Source organism: Nothobranchius furzeri, chromosome 6 (genome assembly GCF_043380555.1).
Source record: "Nothobranchius furzeri strain GRZ-AD chromosome 6, NfurGRZ-RIMD1, whole genome shotgun sequence".
Classification (NCBI taxonomy): Eukaryota; Metazoa; Chordata; class Actinopteri; order Cyprinodontiformes; family Nothobranchiidae; genus Nothobranchius; species Nothobranchius furzeri.
Genome location: NC_091746.1, coordinates 38,440,897 through 38,460,589, shown reverse-complemented (window position 1 = coordinate 38,460,589; position 19,693 = coordinate 38,440,897). Strand labels below are relative to the sequence as shown.

The following is a 19,693-nucleotide window of genomic DNA, read 5'->3' as shown; positions in this document are numbered from 1 at the left end:
CACCCTATTTCTCCCAAAAATAAATAAATAAACATGACTACCCACAATGCACCTCGCCCACTGCAGCTCCCTTGGGTGTTCATGTGCAAATCACAATTGACCCAAATGAAAAATATCATCTGCTGAACATGAATGAAGTAAACGTTTTGAGTGAAATCAAAAAGTTTGTGTTGATTGGTTTGAATGGATATTTAGTTCCATGCAAATCAAAGGTGATGATTTAAAATGCAAAACCAAAGAGTTTCACAATCAAATCAATATTTGTGTTTTGTTTTGAACAGCAGTTTTTAGATTAAATGAAAAACTGCATGTAGACTTTTTAGAGTGTAGAGTCACTTTGCAAATAATTTGGTTTAATGCAACAATACAGATACAGATAAGGCACTGGCTCTTGTGTGTTGTCATATCTCATTGCAACACAAGCAACAACGCCTTTTTGCCCAGATTGTTGTTGTAAACGAGAATGGGTTCTCAACCGACTCATCTGGTTAAATAAAGGTTAATAAAAAGGTGAATTCTGAGTAAAATTATATTTTATACATTTGTTGTAAAAAACTAACTCGTGAGATCATGTTTAATTAAAAAAAAAGCCAGTGTCTTATTACTACTCCAAGTCTGAGTTCCCATTAACTGAAGCATTTTGACCACAAGTAAAACTCACTTCAAACTGTTCTACACATGCTTGTCAGACACCAGGGTTTGCTGTTTTTTTACGGCTGAGGCACTAAATCCCACTTTCACTGGTTCTCGAGGAAAGGACCAGCAGCAAGGTCGTTTTAGTCTCACAGATGAACAACAGCTCCTCCACATTTACAATGATCAGTGTCTCCTCCCGATGTTTGTTTATATTCACACACACACACACACACACACACACACACACACACACACACACACACGCACACACACACACACACACACACACACACACACACACACGCACACATGTCCCTGACACCGCAGCGCCTGTTGACAGGTGATCTCTTCCTCTGAATTCACTGATCGATGCTCCCACGCACACGAGTGGGCTCAGCTCAGCACGCGCGCACCCTCTCCTCTGAAAGGCGTGCGTGCATTCCCGAACTGCTGTGCCAAACCGGTTGCCTGCACCGCAAATAGCCCGCAACTGCGTTTATTTCAGGACTTCAAAGGCCCCCTCCCGCTTCCTCACCCTCTCCTCCCACGACTCTTCTCAAAACAAGTCGGGGATATCCAGAGAGGCGAATGCGTGCCTGCTGCCAGCACGCAGATGGATTGGGAGTTTTAAGAAGGAAAATAAATAAATAATATCCCGCAGCGGGATTACTGACGTGCACGCGCTCTTACCTGCTGCCGAGACACTGCTCCACAGCAGCCCGAGCCACAGGACCGCGGGTAACAACGTGTGGAGGAGTCGGACCAAGCGGGCGGCCGGTGGCATGGCGACTTAAAGCCGGTCCAGAACCGGAGACACTCGGACAGGAATAAACAGGACCGAACTCCCGGTGTGCGAGCGAGCTGATCTGCGGTCAGTCAGTCAGGTGGTGGCGGAGGCGGTCCGCATGTCAGAGAAGCATCCTCCGGACTGCAAGGAGAGTCTCGGTGCGTCCTTCTCTCCTCCGCGTGCTCAGTCGTCCTCTCACACACATTCACAAGGAGTCTCTCTCTCTCTCTCTCTCTCTCTCTCTCTCTCTCTCTCTCTCTCTCTCTCTCTCTCTCTCTCTCTCTCTCTCTCTCTCTCTCTCTCTCGCCCATTTCTACACGCAGACACACACTCAACCTGACCTTAATGGCAATGAAACTTGGCTCTGGAGTGTGTGAGAGGCAGTGAGGGCAGCACACTTGCAGAAAACAGGGATGGATGGTGTGTTTGGTTGCAGTCGTGTCTCATCCCGAGCCGCTAATCTCTTTCAGTAGCCTACCTACCTGCAAAAGCACAGAGGAAACGATCACATGTGCTATAGGCTAAGTTCTGAATTTATAAAAATGTTAGTAAGCATTCCAACAGCACAGGAACGATGCTTTCTTTGTTTTATAGTCTCTGAAAAATGTTGCCAATCCATGACAGCGACACAACAAGCCTGATGGCAAAATAATAAGAGGTGAATCTAGCACTCTCTCTCTAAACATGATAAACTTCTTAGCTTGAGACAAACACTGATCTCTAGCTGTGTTATACATGTCTTGTTCAAACCCTGGTCTTTGACTTGGAGAAACAGCAGCTGAATTTCAATCTGACTGCTTGACACCAACGTTGACGTCATGTCTTGAAGACCCCATCCACACCATTTGCAGAAGTCAGTGATGACATCTGTCCTGTCCTAAACACCACAAACAAGATCAGAGACGAGGGACAGCCTTGGCAGCGTTGAATGAGACAACGTTTTTCTAAACAGGCGAACAACCTTTCCAGCTCTGTGGTTCTGTTCAGTTCAAAACTTGGTCTGGAAAACACCGTAATGCTCCTGCAGCCAATCACTTTAAAAGTTTCCTTCAATTAATTGTTTGAATCTCCATTTATTTTTGTTTTAAAATTTCAATCAGAGACTAAATGCACATACACAATTATCAAAGACCTAATTGTGCCCATGCTTCCCATATCTGCAGGAAGGTGCCTGGGGTTACCTGTCACACCCTGTCCTGTCTCCCCTTATGGTTTAGTCTTGTCTCTGTTAATTGCTCCCACCTGCCTCTCGTTTTCCAATCACCCAAGTTCCCAACCCTCTTGTATTTAAACCCCTTCAGTTCTTTGTCTTATGTTGGATCATTGTTTCTGTGTCGGCGTGTTGTATATTAAAGCCTTGAACCGTTCCTGTCTGCCTGCCTTCTTCACCTGTGTTTGGATCCTTACCTCCGCCTCGCACTCCAGCACGTCTGATATTACCCACATGGACCCTGCCCCTGTGCCCCTATTTTGAATGAGATTTAATGAATGGGTGAATGGTTAGACTTACTTACTTACTTTTTCATATTTTTGAATCAGATTTTAAGCCAGAATGTGCTAAAATTAGTCATCACAGGGTTAATAAAAAGTAATTCCCTCCCCTCAACCCTTTGAGGTGAGAATACCACACTTGCAATATCAGAGTATCCAGACCGCTTCCTAAAGTCACGTATCTTGCATGAAGCAGTAACAATTTATGGCAACTCCATGTTTACAGGACAAATGAGCTATAGCTGGTTGATGTTTATTGTAACGGGTTTATCATGGTGGAGCCTCAGAAGAAACAAGGAAAAATTTTATTTTATGGAGCTAAACAATTAATGAACATCAGAATCAAACAAGAGTCAACACTGGGGGTTTTCTGAATGACAAGAGTTCTGAGAGAAACTAATTGGATACACACTAATGACCATATTGCCCTTGTAAGGACAACTTTAATATGTCTTGTTTGTGTACATTTTAGCTTTCCCTGGGTTTGTAATTATTTCCAAATATGTTAGTCAGGGAGTAGTGATCACATCCTGTTCCATCATTGATCATATACTCACTCAAAGACCCATACAAGCTCTTGTTTCACCAGGTAAACGCTCAGCCATTAAAGCTTTATTGTCTATAGGTTGTGTCTTCACACACCATCAAATCCTCAGCGTGCCGTGTGGACCCCGGCTGCCGCTGAGCAGCGCTGCCTAGCCAGCTGCCACCATGTTGACGGTTAGCCACTCATAGCTTGTACAGTAACATGCCTGTCTGTGATCACCCAGCGCTCTGAATCCATGTTTACGTTTGCCAGTGCTACAGCCTTTCCCTGTGGTCACATGATTTAGTGATGAACCGCTCCTGTAGAAACTAATGAAAGCTAAGGAAACATTTGAGCCTTCAGGTTAAAAACATGAGTGCACAGTAAGGAGGAGAGTTTCTGTTTTGGTTTGACAACAGTGAATTAAAACGGACTCTAGGGGGTGCTAAAATCAAGTCAAAACTGCAAGGTTTCCCTTAACGATTCAGTAATAGTTAAATTTCATGTTTCATAGAAAAACATTTCTTGCTGAACCCTGATTGAAGGGGAACATAATAGTCCTCATTACTGTGGCGGCAACACACATAAATCTGTAGAGAAGACAATGTAATTAGCTGCTCTGTCAGAAGTAAAGTCTAAATAATTTTGAGTTATTTATTCAGAGACCACTGCCGTAAACAGGAAGTTCTAACTTGGGTGTTCCTGTTTTAAATCTGTTTTGCTTTAGTAAATTGTCTGACTTTGAGCTTCATGTTATGTTGACCAGTGAACATCACAGATGGATATATCTGTTAACAGATGGTCAGCCACCTCCTTACATATATAGCTTTAGTGTTCACGTGCCCAGATTCAATTTTTACACATTTATGTTGCCCAGGAAATGTCACCTCAGTTTATAAACGGCCAAACGTTTCATGAAGCCTCACCAGAGACCAGGGCTGGACTGGGACAAAAATTCAGCCTGGGCATTTTGACTGGAGACCGGCCCATCACCTGTTTTTTTTTTTTTGGAAAAGACATTAAGCCTTACGCTGTTTCTGACACACGCCAACGTACACTTTCTTATTGGTAGTATTTATGTATCAATCTAATAAACGTAAACCTACACCATCCTTCCTATCCTGGTATTCTAAAAAGTAGGGTTGGGGGTAACTGATTATTTTTAAAATGATTATTCTGACGATTATTTTATTGAATAGTCGACTATTCTAATGACTATTTAGATGATTAATCTAGCGATTACTTTTCTATTGCACAATTAATAAAAACCAAAAAATTCTCAAATAAATTCCTCCAAAAAATTGATAAGTTGTTACTGTAAGAGAATAAACACTACAGGCCTTCCATTTTGTATAACACTGCTTTTATTGTGTTGCGGTTGTTTATGTTCTGGTGACGTGTAGAACTTGGGAGTGCAGGCTGCTGCCTGAGAGGTGGTTGGAGACGGAGTGTCTCCATGCTGCTTTGTTTTGTTCACTTATGTGCATGCGGCAAGTGGTGTTACGACTCCTCCTGGGGATTCACGTCTTTCTCCTATTTTAACTGTAAATCCTTCTAGCTGTTATATTTATAACAAGAAACAGATATTCGGACAGAATATTTTCCGTTTATTCGAATATGATTGTGGAACACACCCAGCATCATAATAAATGAAGTAATAATTATGCCAATTTAAGCCTTTATGGGTGACCAGGACTCTGCGTTTATGAATGTGGAAGACACCCAGCATCCTGTGATGGCACTAATAACATCAAGAGATAATAAATAAGGTAATATTTAGGTCAATTTAACCCTTTACACGTGACCAGGACACTGTAATCATTTTTTGGCAAGGGAAATGATCATTTGTTGCCATTTTTGAGGTGTTTATGAATGTGAAAGACACCCGGCATCCTGTGATGGCACTAATAACATCAAGAGATAATAAATAAAGTAATATTTAGGTAAATGTAACCCTTTACAGGTGACCAGGACACTGTAATCAATTTTTGGCAATTAAGGGAAATTATCTTTTCTTTTTTTTTTTCTTTTTTTGCCATTTTTGGGGTGTTTTTGATGACACAGTAGGCAGTATGAGTACAGTAACATCAACAGATAATACATAAAACCCTTATTTGGTCAATTTTAGCCTCCATGAAAATCTTAGCGATTCAATCACTTTTTGGCAAGTAAAATGCCACTTTATTTGTCTACAATTAAATCATCAATAAAGAATTTAAAGATATTTTGAGGCGTTTCTTATAGGTAAACGGGAGGGTGTAGTCTATTTGGCAAGTGACAATCTTAATTTTATGTGCTGAAGAGCTTTTATCTTGTTACTTTTAAATAGAGCAACGTAATGAATAGCAACCTACACAGTGTCATTAAAGCCAAAGCTTGATCATTTTAAATACTTTTTTTTCAAGTAAAAATGTGCCCCAAACTGGTTAACTGTGGCTCCATGTCAAGTGGACTAAAGAAAGGAAGGGGAAAAAATTAAATCGCTGGAGAATTGTTTATTTCCATTTATACAACGTTTACATTCAATACAGGGTCCCATTTTACATTGTTTATTTTTTTTTTTTTTGTATCAAGGCTGTAACATAAAGAAAGCCAGTTCTTACCACAAAGTTTGTGGCACAAACCATCTTTCAATCGCAAATATTGCAAAAAGGATTAATATATCGTCATTGTGAACGTTTAAGACAAATAGCAACACTTAAAACAACTTCCGAACTGGAAAAACTAATGTGGCAAGGTGCAGAAACGAGTACCCAGGCGGGAGTCGATCCCCAGGCCCCCGGGTTAGAGTCATACGCTCTAACCAGTCAGCCAAAGGAACATCTCCTTGGCCAAGTAGCCAGGGCGCATGATCAATCGGGACATTGTGGATGCTCACACTGCCACATCTTCCTCCCTCTTTCCACAAGCACGTCCTCGTGCTCCCGCGCAGGGTGCCACAAACACTGCCACACTAATATCCGCGATAAACATCTGTTTAAGTACCGGAAGAGGTTATCTTTGCTTTCTGAATGTCCATATTGCTAGATATGCTGAGTTTTAGGGCGAAATCCTGGGGAATTTTGTCTAGAAATGCAATTACCTAACCGTGCGCGATCCCGCAGTGGCTAATCATTTTTTGGCAGCGAGTCAATTCATGGCACAACACCGGCTCGGGTTTCTCCTCCTCCTCCCTCTTTTCTTCTCCAACCTGTCGCTGGGCTGAGGCTCCATCACTTCCTAAATTGATTTTACTTGAACCTTCACTACCAAACAACTGTGAGATTTTAACACATGTGCCAGCATCAGCCTGAAGGGCCAGTTTCTTTTTTAGTCGAATTTTCTCCGCTCCTGCTTTCCGTTTTTTGTTCTCCATTTTGTTAAGCTCGTCTGTCTGTTTACTGAGATTCACAAACAACTGGCGGGTGCATCAGACCTCTGGCTATTGGTCCAGCCCAGAGTGTATTATTACCAATTGGCCAATCCACCAACTTTTACGAGGCATCGCGTGGGGCGGCGCGGACAAGTTGTCCGCAACAACTAGAGGCCAGGAAAAAAAAAAAAAAAAAACAGACACCGGCCCATAAAAGATGAAAGGGTCAGCCCAGCGGGCAGTTGCCCGCTAAGCCCTATGGTCAGTCCAGCACTGCCAGAGACATTTGTATCAGTTTGACAGCCAAACTCACACAAGTGCTTTTTGGTGGAATAAGACATTTTCTCAGGGACTAAGTTTATCAGAGTGATAGTTGATGACAACTTATTCAGCCAAGTCTGCCTTCACTGTAAGACACCCCCATCTACTACATGATGCTGAAGACAGTGTGTGCGCTGAGGTTTATGTCATAACTGCATGACTGGAGTCTTGATTTGCTCCTTTTTCACATCTATAAAATGAGTCGTAGAGCACTGTAAAAGTGTTGGGAACATTTTGGTGTGAATAAGTTGATTAACACATTAAATATTGAACAGTAAACAGAAACATTTCAGGCTCCATCTGGAGGACTGCAAATCTGAAGGATGCTGAAAACACTAAAGGAGCTGGCATGGTTTGCCATTAGTCATTACTGCTGTCACCTGTTAACCTGTTGCTCATGGTTAAAAAGACACAAGAGCACAAAACTTAGGCCAATACCAATACAATCATCTTTGTACCCATGGACGTAATTGGGGGGGGTGGGGGTGGGGGGAGACAGGGGGGACATGTCCCCCCCACTTTTTCCAAAGTCAAGTGTTGACCCCTGCACTTTTTACCATCCAAAAACAATATTACGCTGTATTAAATTGATATTGGTTGAGCTCTAGGACCAAGCAGAAAACAACCGTTTGTGTTGAAGCCTGTTTCCCATTAGAACATACTGTAAAGATCCCCCCCCCCCCCCCCCCCCCCCCCCGTGTCCCCCCACTTCTAAAGTGAAAATTACGTCCATGCTTGTACCCTTCAATTGTGCTGGGGTGCGAGTGTGTAGTGTGTCCCTAAAGTGTGGAAGCTGACCATGCCCCTTTTGTACCCTTGATCTGCACTTCGCTAACCACAATAGCCAAGTTATGCACAATAAATTGCATGGCAATTTTAAGAAAAGGATGGACCAAAGGCTCAAGTGCCTTTTCTGAAAATACGTATTTTCAAATAAAAGTGGTTAATTTTAGAATGATTAATGATATTTATTTATTCTCTGACTGATTTAAAAAGATTTAATGTGGACAGCAATGAATGTAAATTTTGTCTGGTTGTTTGTTTGAAAGTTGTTAATAAAGATTTTTAAAAAGTAGCACAGAAACTAGCATCCTGATATAGGGGAGATTGTGTATAGGAGAGGAGATTGTGTGCTGATGTCATTTATAATACTTGCCAACATCTGATTTAGGAATTATGAATTTTTACAAGCTGATCAACCTTTGACATTTGAATCGATACGGTACCAATTCCCGGTATCTACGAATCGATACCTATACTTAATATTACCAATTTTCAATTCATTTGAGGTTGAAGTTGGAATTTCCTTAGAGAAAGTGCAATATCAAGCTAACTTTATCTTAAACAGTTAATTTTGCTACTGGATCAGATTAAGACATTGCTGCCTCACACTTAAACGTTGTAGCTTGTTTCATCATGACCCAATCACCCATCCCATTTAGTGAAGTGGACCCAAACTTCAGAGTGCTTCCTGTCTGCCATGCCGCTGCTTTGTTTACAGCTCGCCCACAGTAACTGACCACATTACACTCTTGAGCCAGCGCCGCTGTCTATCTAGGCAAATAGTTGTCTCACAAGGTCTCATTATGGAGAATGGGTACCAAAACAAGGCACTGTTTCATATGAATTCGAATTCATTCACATAGGAATTCGGTCGGTGACTTAAAAAGTACTGAATTTGGTACCCCTCCCTACCCACATCATCACCTTTCATTTCAATTGCAGTACAACATATGAATGATCCAGGACCTAAGACAAAGCACATTAGAAAATAGCTTTTAGCTCAGTTGACTTGCATTCATTTTTTTTTGTTCTTCTGGGGACCCATGAACCAACCAAAATGGGAAGAGACTTAGGCTCCCTATGTGTCGCAGTCAATGATGCAATGCTTCTTGTCCCAATTCAGCAATCATTTGCACACATGTGTGCCACACACTCAAAGCTGTCACAACTTCAGCCCCACATCACTCCTCCAACCGGGATCCCTCCTCCTAACTACAACTCCCAGCATCCCTTTCGCCACCTATGTCATCACTCCTGGTCTATATACGGAAGTCTCGCCCTCTCGCCTCTACTCAGTCATCGTTTCAACAACCCGACTCATGAGATTTCGGACTACCAAACTCCCCGACTATCATCACCTCAGTAAAGTCAATTCTATTCTGCTCTGGAGTATCCGCTCGGCCCTCCCTCTGGTCCGGTCCCGTGGTCACTCCTAGATCAAACCGCGTGCCTGTTTATTCCTGACACTCACTCTTCCGCGTCTGGGTCATTCAAACACGATACAGCCGACAGGGAGCTCCTCGCCATCAAATGGGCCCTCGAGGAGTGGTGGCAATGGCTGCTGGGAGCCACCAAACCCTTCACTATCTGGGCCGATCACTAAAACCTCATCCACGTACAATCAGCCAAACAACTCAACCCCCGCCAGGCCAGATGGGCCCTGTTCTTCGAGTCTTACAACTTCACCATCTCCTACCGCCCCGGTTCCAGCTGACGCCCTCTCTTGGTAAGTCACTCATTCCATCCCATCCTCTGATCCTGTTCCCATCCTGGCCAAAACCCACTTCCTGGCTGCCATACACTGGCCTCTGGAGGACTCTATCTGGTCCGCCCTCCCAGCCGACCCTGCACCCCCGGAGATGCCAATCAACCACCTCTATGTACCCGTGAGTTGCCACCAGGAGGCCCTTGTCTGGGCTCACTCCTCACGTCTCGCCGGCCACCCAGGGTTCTCACGCACTCTACAGCTGCTGTGACGTGCCTTCTGGAGGCCCAACATGGCCAGAGACGTCCGAGCATTCACCTCCTCCTGTGCCGTCTGTGCCAGGGCCTAGAGTCTCAGCCAACCTTCACCTGGCCCACTCCAGCCACTCCCAGTGCCTGAGCGACCCTGGTCCCATATTGGATTGGACTTCATCACGGGCCTCCCAACCGTCAATAATCTCAACACCATCCTGACCATCACCGATCGCCTTTCCAAGGCTGTCCATCTCGTCGCCCCACCCGGTCTTCCTACAGCGAAGTGCACCGCTGAATTCCTGCTGGAGCAGGTGGTCAGGCTTCATGGGTTTCCTTCCGACATTGTCTTGTACTCAGTGCAGTGTAAGATCTACTCAAAGATGTAATAATAATAATAATGCATTGAACTTACATAGCGCTTTTCTAGACACCCAAAGACGCTTTCTCACATTCACACACTGCTAGTGATGGTGAGCTACATGTACCCACAGCCGCCCTGGGGAGGTCTGACAGAGGCGAGGCTGCCATTTGGTGCCGTCGGCCCCTCTGACCACCACTAACACAGGCAAGTTAGGTGAAGTGTCTTGCCCAAGGACACAACAGCAGGATACCCGTGGCGGGGAGCTGGAATCAAACCCATGACCCTCCGATCATGAGGCAACCCGCTCTACCACCTGAGCTACTGCTGCCCCAATATATAATGTTAAAGACTCAAATTAGTCACTCCATTACCTTTACATCCTCCTTTTTCTGAAGCAAAATGCAACTGAGGGAGACGTAGGCTAATTATTATAACATAGAGCTTCAGTTACTTCTAGAACCACATTTGTCTTCACAAATCATGTTTAAGTTTATTCTCTTTTCTTGTATTTCAGAAATTTTGCGTGCCAAAGAGAACGTTACTGACACCACAGATTGTCAGAAGAGTCTGTGGCGTCTCTCAGTCCTTCAGTCGTTTTTAGATCTGAATTTAATGAATAAATCTAACAGAACTGTAGCACACAGCTGAATTTTTAAACTCCAAATTTCCATAATAATACATGAAGAATAGTTTCCACAGCTGTTGAACGGGATTGTCTGTCTGTGTGTTTTGACTGTCACACCTGTAAAAATTAAGTCATCTGTCAAAGTTCTGTGGGATAAGTTTTCTATTTGATATTGTCTCGATGGTATTTCTCTGCTAATGTTCTGAAACGTTGAAGAGAATCATCATTAACACGTACAGTAGATGTCCCTTTTTGATTTTTTCCATGTGTTCTGAGGCAGACAGTGCTTCTTGTTAGCAGTGAGGCTTCCTGCCAACGTAGCAGAGCGTCTCCTGCATCTCTGACGAGCAAAGAATAAAATGAATAGACAACAGCCTCTGAAGGTGAAGAGATATCATTATTTCTGTGAGAGATCCCCACCCCCTCTCCCATAGCTCACTCGCTGTGTCATCCATCCTCATCCCATCTCTATCTCTCACTGTCTATAATCCCTCCTCCAACCCAATCTCATCTCCTTTATCTCTCTACTTTACAGCCGTTTCTCCTCATTCTCACGCTGCTGTTGTGTTTTCTTCACAGATGCACGAAAGAAAGGGAGGTGGAGGTGTGTGTGTGTGTGTGTGGGGGGGGGGGGGGGGGGGGGGGTAAGCCTCTGCAATGAGATGAGTGCTCCTACATCGCATCTCTCAGCTTAGGTGTGGAGGTCACATTTTATTTGTTTGTATGAACACTTTGTGCATGAGGAACAAAACAGGCTGACTGGCTTACTGCCATATAAGCACATTAATGCATCATATAAATAATAATCTGGTCTATAACAGATTCCATGATTATTCATATCTAAACTCAGGTGTGAAACAGAACTATTTATGTAGTTGTTAATTACAGAAGAACAAAGACCAAAATGAAAACCTGAGTGCATCTTTTCCCATCAGGGTGTAGGGGTCTGAGTGTCCCAAGAACCTCGTTGTCTGGGACATTTTTATCTCTGTGAGGTTCCCCAGGGGACTGTTGTGCATAAAGCCGGATGTACACTGTATGACTTTTTCACTCTTTTTGCACACAATGACAAGAAGTGTCAAGAAAGTGTGTTTATGTCCAATTGAACTGATAAAACATTAATTTAGTTTCTGTCTTTCATCTTCCTCAACCAACCGCCATAAATCCCTATGTGTCCTCCTACAGCACGTCTGAAGGACAACAGACATCAATAACAACACAAAAAAGTAAAAACTTCACTTTATTCCTTTATTCTGCACAAAGTACCCAAAAGCTTCCAGGACAAAATTCTAGGTCACTGAGCAGGACGGTTCAAATGCTGAACTCAAGGCCAGTCAAGACCTATCTGGGACTAAAAGGACCAACCTTCCCTCTCCTCATCAAACACACTTCCTCACTGGGTAGCAGCGTAAGATGTCCTGAGGCAGGAGAGGTTTGCTGAGAACCAGGGTTTCTCCTCCATAATTGAGACTCTAGCAAACAACATTTCACTGGAGCAGGAAACGTTATTGTAGCTCACATACATCTGTGCTTGCTGATCCCTGGAGTGTTCTAGGCTCTGGTAAATGCATTGTAGTTTAGATTCCTTTACTCAGCAGTTTAATAAAACAGAGGTCAGAGAACAAACGCAGGATTTAACCAAAGTTAACTGTTGACAAGTGTGTTCGACTGCAGGAGTCAGTCTAAGCCGAGTCAGACTGAGGAGCAGCAGACCATAATGTGAGGTTATTATTGTAAATCATACAGCAATTACCAGTGAGGATGCCCAGGCTCAATGGACATGATTTCTTCCCAGTCTGGATGGAGCTGTCGCAATCACAGAGGATGCTCTCCTACTGGTGTGGCATGCTAATGTGCAGCGGTCAGGCTCCTAATGAGCTGTTTTATTCAGAAGTTGTAAAGTTACAAGAAAATGACACAAAATATACAGGAAGAATAAAAACATAATAACGTTCAAAAAATTGTCACAATTAACAAAAACACAGTGTTTATGGGATCAGGTAAAGCTGCAGATGGACATTCATCAGTACTCTGCAGACTTTTTTCCCAAATAATTTTTTTACTAATACAGGTCAATTTAATTTACTCCACTAAAACTTTTACATCCAACTGTGTGCAGTCATGAAAAGGTTATTGGATGCAAGCTGCCGGTAAACTCTGAAGTAGAAGAAGATGAAGAAGGCAGTATCAGCATGTGTCACAGTAAATGAATCATTGCTCATTGTCCCAATTCAGCAATTTACCTCACACTTGTGTACTACGCACTCGAAGCCTTACCGCACACTTCCTCCAAGTGCACTTGACAGAAGGCCAAAGGGCGCAGTACGAGTTTTAAGATTGGGCCGAGGAAGAAGAAGAAGAAGAAGAAGAAGAAGAAGAAGAAGAAGAAGAAGAAGAAGAAGAAGAAGAAGACCCCTTGGTGGAATCTGTCACTCCTGACCTGTACCTCATCATGCCTGGTCTCGTATCAGTATGTATTTCATTACTGGTTTGCTTCTAACTTTGTCATTGATTGTTTTGCTATGATAGTTCACCTTGTTCCAATGAACAAACATCATTCGGCCCAGGAATATGCAGAGATCCTATCCGGGACGTCTTCTGTATCCATGGTTTTCAAAATGGCATAGTTATAGACCGGGGTCCTCATTTTTAATCAAAGATTTCAAAGGAGTTATTTAACCTACTGGGGATTCAAGTGAGCCTATTCTCTGGTAGGGCCAATAAATTAAACTAAACTCCAGATGCTGTGTGTCTGTGATGTCCTGTGATGGACTGGAGATCCGTCTAGGTGTGCCCCGTGTTTCCCAGTGTCTGCTGGGCCAAGGGAGTGAGTGAGTGAGTGAGTGAGTGAGTGACTGAGTGAGTGAGTGAGTGAGTGAGTGAGTGAGTGAGTGAGTGAGTGAGTGCAGCATAATTAAGAAACTGTATATATTAGATTTTACTTTCAATCACTGATATCCCCGAAACCATATTCCGGGCTTTAGCTGTCTTATTAAATATTTCCATCAGCATGTCAAGATGGCTGACGTCTACGTCTGAAAAAAAAAGCTTTGAGATAATCAGTTCAAGACTCAAGCACCGAGCCAATCAGCAGCCAGCTCTGCTGAGCAACACACTTCATCAAGCTGAAGTGCACTAAAGTGGGACACAAGATCATTGGAGCTCCTTTCAACTGCTGGAAGAGTTTAGAGCAAAAGTTAGTAAGGGGATAATCCAAATTTCCTCAGAGGCATTTGAAATGAAATATTTAGGAAAAATGAAATGAGAAGGATTAATCTGTGTCAAACTCCTGGGTTTTCTAAGTGGAATGCAGTTGTGACAAGGTGGCGAAACGAGGGCCTTGGCGGCATTTGATCCCCAGACTCCCAGGTGAGAGTCAGGCAAACACCAGTCAGCCAAAAGGACATGCGCATGATCAATCTGTCACAGTGACAGGATGCTCACCCTGTCACACAGTGTAACAGTTCCATCTTTTAGAAACATTTAGAAATGTTTTATTTCTGCAGCTGCGGCAGTTCAATGATCCGGATCCTGTGGTACAGGATCTGGTACGACTATAAAGCTATTAGCATAATGGGGACAACATATCCTGTCCTTCCTCTTTGGGCCAAAAGCCAGTTAAAAAACATTTTAAATGCTAGATTAAACTAAATTATACAGGATTTAAACATGAAATATGCGTTGTGGGTTCACCGCTTTTGTTTTGAAGCCCTGGATTTAGAACTGGTGCAAGAAAGGCAAAAATCTGAATATATTTTGACTACATTATTATCGTAAAACCCTAGCAACATACACCTTGTTCAGAAAGGTCTTCAGAGTCTCCAACACCTCTAAGCAAAGGCTGCAATCTGGGAATAAGCTCAATAAAAAACAATGAGCTGTCAGAAAGGTCAGTGATAAATATCTGGAGGAGCACCGATTAGAGTCAGACTATATAATATTATAGCCCTCAAAATCCAGTGGAGTACCGATAAAATGCATTATTAGAGAGCGTAAAATCAAATGAAACCAGAAAGAACAAACCAACAAAGTCTAGATGGGACACGCAGGACATAAATTAGAGAAGTAACAAAAACAAGGGTGATCCTAAAGGAGCTCGAAACTGCTACAGAGGACATAGAGCCACGGTAACCAAATACAGTCATCAGAGGACAGGACACTGTCCTGCTGGCTTCGGATGTGTCCTGCTGTAACACACCTGATTCAAATCAATATAAATTTAACATGTTTGAGCAGAGCTTCAAATGCAGAGACGTTTGCATCCTGCTCAGTTTGTCACAGCTGTCCTTGGACAAAACACTTCTCCCCTACTGGTGGTGTCTATGTACAACAACAGATTTGCTTCTGTCTTCATCTGCTGCTGTCGCCCCCAGACTCTGGAACACTCTCCCCCTGAGCCTCAGATCAGTGGACTCAGTGGTCTCCTTTAAAAAGCAGCTGAAGACTCACCTGTTCGAGCTGGATTTGGTGTGACCTTCATCACCACCCTCTCCTTATTCTGCTCTTCCTACTTATTCCGCCTTTCCCGCGATCCACTGATTTCCCTCTTTCCTATTCATTTTCTCTCTCCCTTTCCCTACAATATTGTTGTTTTTGATCACAATGTTTTTTCTCTCATTTTAAACATATGTTTAAGCATTTTTTGAAATATTTTTTATACTTGTTGTGGGTTCGTCCTACAAAACTTGTAGAAAAGGTTCCACAACTGAAAAGAAATCTCAATGGCCAGGCCAGTAGTCAGGAAGTCGTGTATTAATTTACACACCTACGATCCCAAAGTACAAAATAAGGCAGGCACTTACACGACAAAATAAAGTATTTATAACGAGCTCAGTCCAAACAAAAATGATTCCCCACTTTCTTAATCTCCCGAGCATTTTTCATCCAGCATATTCGCCCAAAAACGCCGACAGTCTGCCGGTGTTATGTCGATATGTGTTCCCCCTGACGATCTGTTTCTTTTGCACCCAGCAGCCAGTTTGAAGCATCCACTGGCAAAAACTGTGTGTCCTAACCCTTACCCTAACCATAACCCTGAAACAAACATAAAAATTGTGCTACACAAAATATTTTCAAAAATTATATTTATGCAAAACATACATATTTGGTGACAGGCTGGTTATGGTTAGGGTAAGGGTTAGGGTGAGAGTTATTTTTTTGTGATTGGGTCGTTTCCACAAGCAGGTGGGTACAAAAGAAACAGGGTGTTTCTCAATGTCAAGGAGCCTTGCCTTGATGTCTTGGCCCCGCCCCGGTTGCCTAGGAGATACGTCATCAGGAGCCGCCAAGACGTGTTCCAATCGGTTCCAGTGTTCATGTTCTACCGAGGGATGTGTTCTCCGTTTGTTAGCCGTTTAGCTAGCTGAGCAAGGACACACGGGAGGTGTCTTGTAGCCTAGCCTTGGTCAAAAATTACCCACAATACACCGCGGTATTTTCAAAAAGATGGCGGGTCAGAAGCCGGCAGCTACTTTGGGGACAATTTTCAAGTTTAAATGTAAGTCAGCTAATTTAAAATGTTTTTTTTTTAGATCCAAATAAGTTATCTCTGGTTGGTTAGTTGCTTAGTAGTTGCAGCTTCGGTGGCTAGCAGGTAGTAACTCGCTTGTACTTTTAATTTAATAAACACATACACAATTTAAAAAGTAAAATTCTCATTTTATATTTATATTGAAACTTACACGTATAAAATATAACATTATCTCCCGTGTCATGTGACGTTACGTGACCGCCGTGGAAGCCGCGGTCACGTGATGCAAGTTTGTTCCATTTAACCGTTTTCTTCGACCAAGGAAGGACAGTGTCCTTGTAAGCAAGGCGTCTGGCCTTGCAAGACATCACCTCACAAGGCAAGATGCCTTGACATTGAGAAACACCCACTGATCTCCAGAGGGGAACACATATCTACGTAACACCAGTCCACACACCTGCCTCTTGTTCGGCAATTACTTCCTTACATGCCCTTCCACCCCGCCCATCTCCTCTTATCAGTGAAAAACACATCCATTTATACCATATCCAAGAAAGCATTAATAAAATGGAAACATAACATTCCCTTTGCACAAATTACAAATGGTAGCAGTTACAAAAACCCACATTTCAAGCATAGACACAATTAAAGTGTTACATTCCATTTTTTCTTCCACTTGGTAACCGAACCAGGGCAGACCCCACTCTGCTACACAGAGAAACACAAAAACATTTAGATCTTCATTTCAGACATCAATATAGGCATATCCAAGTGTACACCCCTGGGTGTGCCACATACTGAGGACACAAAAACGTGTGTTTACATGGGACGGGACCACCCCGTCACAATACTTATTTTTATAATTTTTTTGTGAAGCGCCTCATGATTTTTATCTTCAGACGCACTGTATAAAAGATTGTTTTCTTTCTCTTTCTTTCTTTCTTTCTTTCTTTCTTTCTTTCTTTCTTTCTTTCTTTCTTTCTTTCTTTCTTGTTGTGAATGTTGTAAAGTTACTTGGGGGGTTAAGAAGGTGTTATGTAAATACAGAACATGACAATAATAAATGACCTGCACGTGTACAGCACCTTTCAGAGTCAGAGGACTCCAAAGCACTTTACATTACAGAGAATTAGCCAGGAAAAAGTGGCTGACTCCTCTACTTCTGGACCACAGGTCCCTGGAAGTAAGATAAATTAAATGCAAGTCAATGGGGCTGTAAAAGCTATGTTCTAATCCCGTTTGTTATGTTCCACGGATTTCACGTATGATGTCTGCGAATGTTAAAATTCTGTTGCCAAGAAATCGCTTATGATACTATGATTCACACACACATTCACACCCTGGTGGTGATGAGCTATATTGTGGTCACAGCTGCTCTGGGACACACCGACAGAGGTGAGGCTGCCGAGCACTGGTGCCACCGGTCCCTCTGACCACCACCAGCAGGCAAGGTGGTTTAAGTGTCTTGCCTAAGGACGCAACAGCAGAATTCACTGCCAGGACAACTTACTCTATCTGAGCTACTGCTGCTGAGTTTATCAAAGGCATCTTCGAAGTCAACAAACATCTGTATTAAAGCAAATCACCTCTGAATAGGCAGTTTCAGGTTCAACAGATGTGGTTTTGGTTATACCAGAGTCAAGGCTGAGCTGAGTTTATGCCTCAAGCTTACTGCATGCAGCTCTGGTAGATCTCAGCAGGTCCGTCTCAATATCAGCACGTTATATTGTCACCAGCTACAGTCTGAGTCAGACCTTTAGTTATCAGGTTTGGTTTGTGATACACTTCATTTAATCGTACCTGCAGCTGCTGGTGTGCTCCTGAGCAAATGGAAAACCTGCTGCTGATGATATCAGTACTCTTAGACTCTGGCATTGTCAGAGCTTTCAAAGCTGGATCTCGAATTACTGCCTGAGCTACTTAGACGTCACTTTCCTCTCTACGATCTAAGATTAGATTCCTTAGATCTCTGCCTACAAGGGAGGGTTTCTAGACTCCCACAGTTGCTGGTCGTGAAGTGTTACTCACCTCTTGTCACCCCCTGTATACTACACAACACACCACGCAAAACTCGTCCCAACCCCAAAGATTCTCTCACTACAGGAAAATGAACACGGTGTTCACCCGGCTCAAAGAACTTCTTGCCCTAGATTTCAAATCAGACTTCCTGCAAATATTAGGACTGCTCAGACTCGGAGTAATTTTAAAACTTTGTTAAAGACACATTTTTATGAGCTGGCTTTTAATTAGTAACAGCAATTCTTCCTCTTTTCACTTTGTTTTTGCGTCATTTAAAATGATTCATGTTGACCAGTTTTAGAAACTGGCTTTTATCAATGATTGTCCTAATCATGCATTTTCATATGTTTGTTTGTAATAGGGCTGCACAATGTATCGTAAGTATATAGTTATTACGATATCAGCATGCACAATATGCATATAGCAAAGAACAGACAAATATCGCAATGCACGGTCAGCTCAAATGTTTGCTAGACATTTGAGCTGACTGGAGATGCCCGCCCCCGAGGCAGACGGCACTTAATTTGATGTTTAGCAAAACACCTGAGTTAGCTTTGTTTTGCTCTTTCTGCTGATTCTGCTTTTCCCGGGATCCACTGATTACCTTTTTTTTTGTTCATTTTCTTTTTCCCTTTCCTCACATCTTTTGCTTTTCTCATTTTTATGATTTTTCTAATTTCTTAGTTTTTGAATATTTTTTTTCTGAGTTAAGTTTTTATTTGTCTCAAGTAATATCGTCATCGCAATATTAATCATTGTTATCGAATATTGTAGGTTTTCCTTATGTCGTGCAGCTCTAGTGTGTAATATAAGCAGAAGTAAGAGTTCAAATTTAAGTTTATTGAGCTCGCCATGTTAAGTGTTCGGTAGTTGTTCAGCCCACCACTCGGAGGCACATTTCCTCTGATCTAGCTCATCCCTTCTGTGTGTACGGGAAGTAACAGAGAAACAGTGTTTTTGGCACGAGAGAGTAAATTAAGCTCTTTTGCTGTAATTAATTAGTGATATGGAAGTGACCAAAAGTGTAATTTTCTTATTATTTTGATGCCTTTTATTATTGGGTTTTGTGAATTGTATTTTATTTACAGCCTATGTTATATTCAACCATGCATATTGATTTTCATTTTACTATTATTTACTGCGTTACATAGTTTATGGATTATTGTCTATTGTATGAAGGCATTGTGTGTGAAATGTCAGAATTGAACAAGCTATGCCACAGACACAGAAGAAGAAGAAGAAGAAGAAGAAGAAGAAGAAGAAGAAGAAGAAGAAAATATCTTTTCTATAGCGCCTCTCAAGATAAAAATCACGAGGCGTTTCACAAAAACAAAAAATGTAAAAATATAAAAAATTTTTAGAA

The 19,693-nt window shown here is 42.4% G+C and overlaps 1 protein-coding gene across 2 annotated transcripts in view; it reads right to left on the bottom strand.

Moving 5' to 3' along the window:
* The window catches only part of LOC107395585 (seizure 6-like protein), a 454,127-nt gene extending 452,470 nt beyond the window's left edge, over positions 1-1,657 (bottom strand). The window contains exon 1 of one of the 2 annotated variants that reach the window (XM_070552211.1): positions 1,327-1,657. In XM_070552211.1, coding sequence (XP_070408312.1) covers positions 1,327-1,420 — 94 coding nt within the window. In that variant the 5' untranslated portion in view covers positions 1,421-1,657. The remainder of the gene's footprint in view (positions 1-1,326) is intronic. The other variant, XM_070552210.1, reaches the window with a different exon arrangement.
* Positions 1,658-19,693: the final 18,036 nt, after the last annotated feature.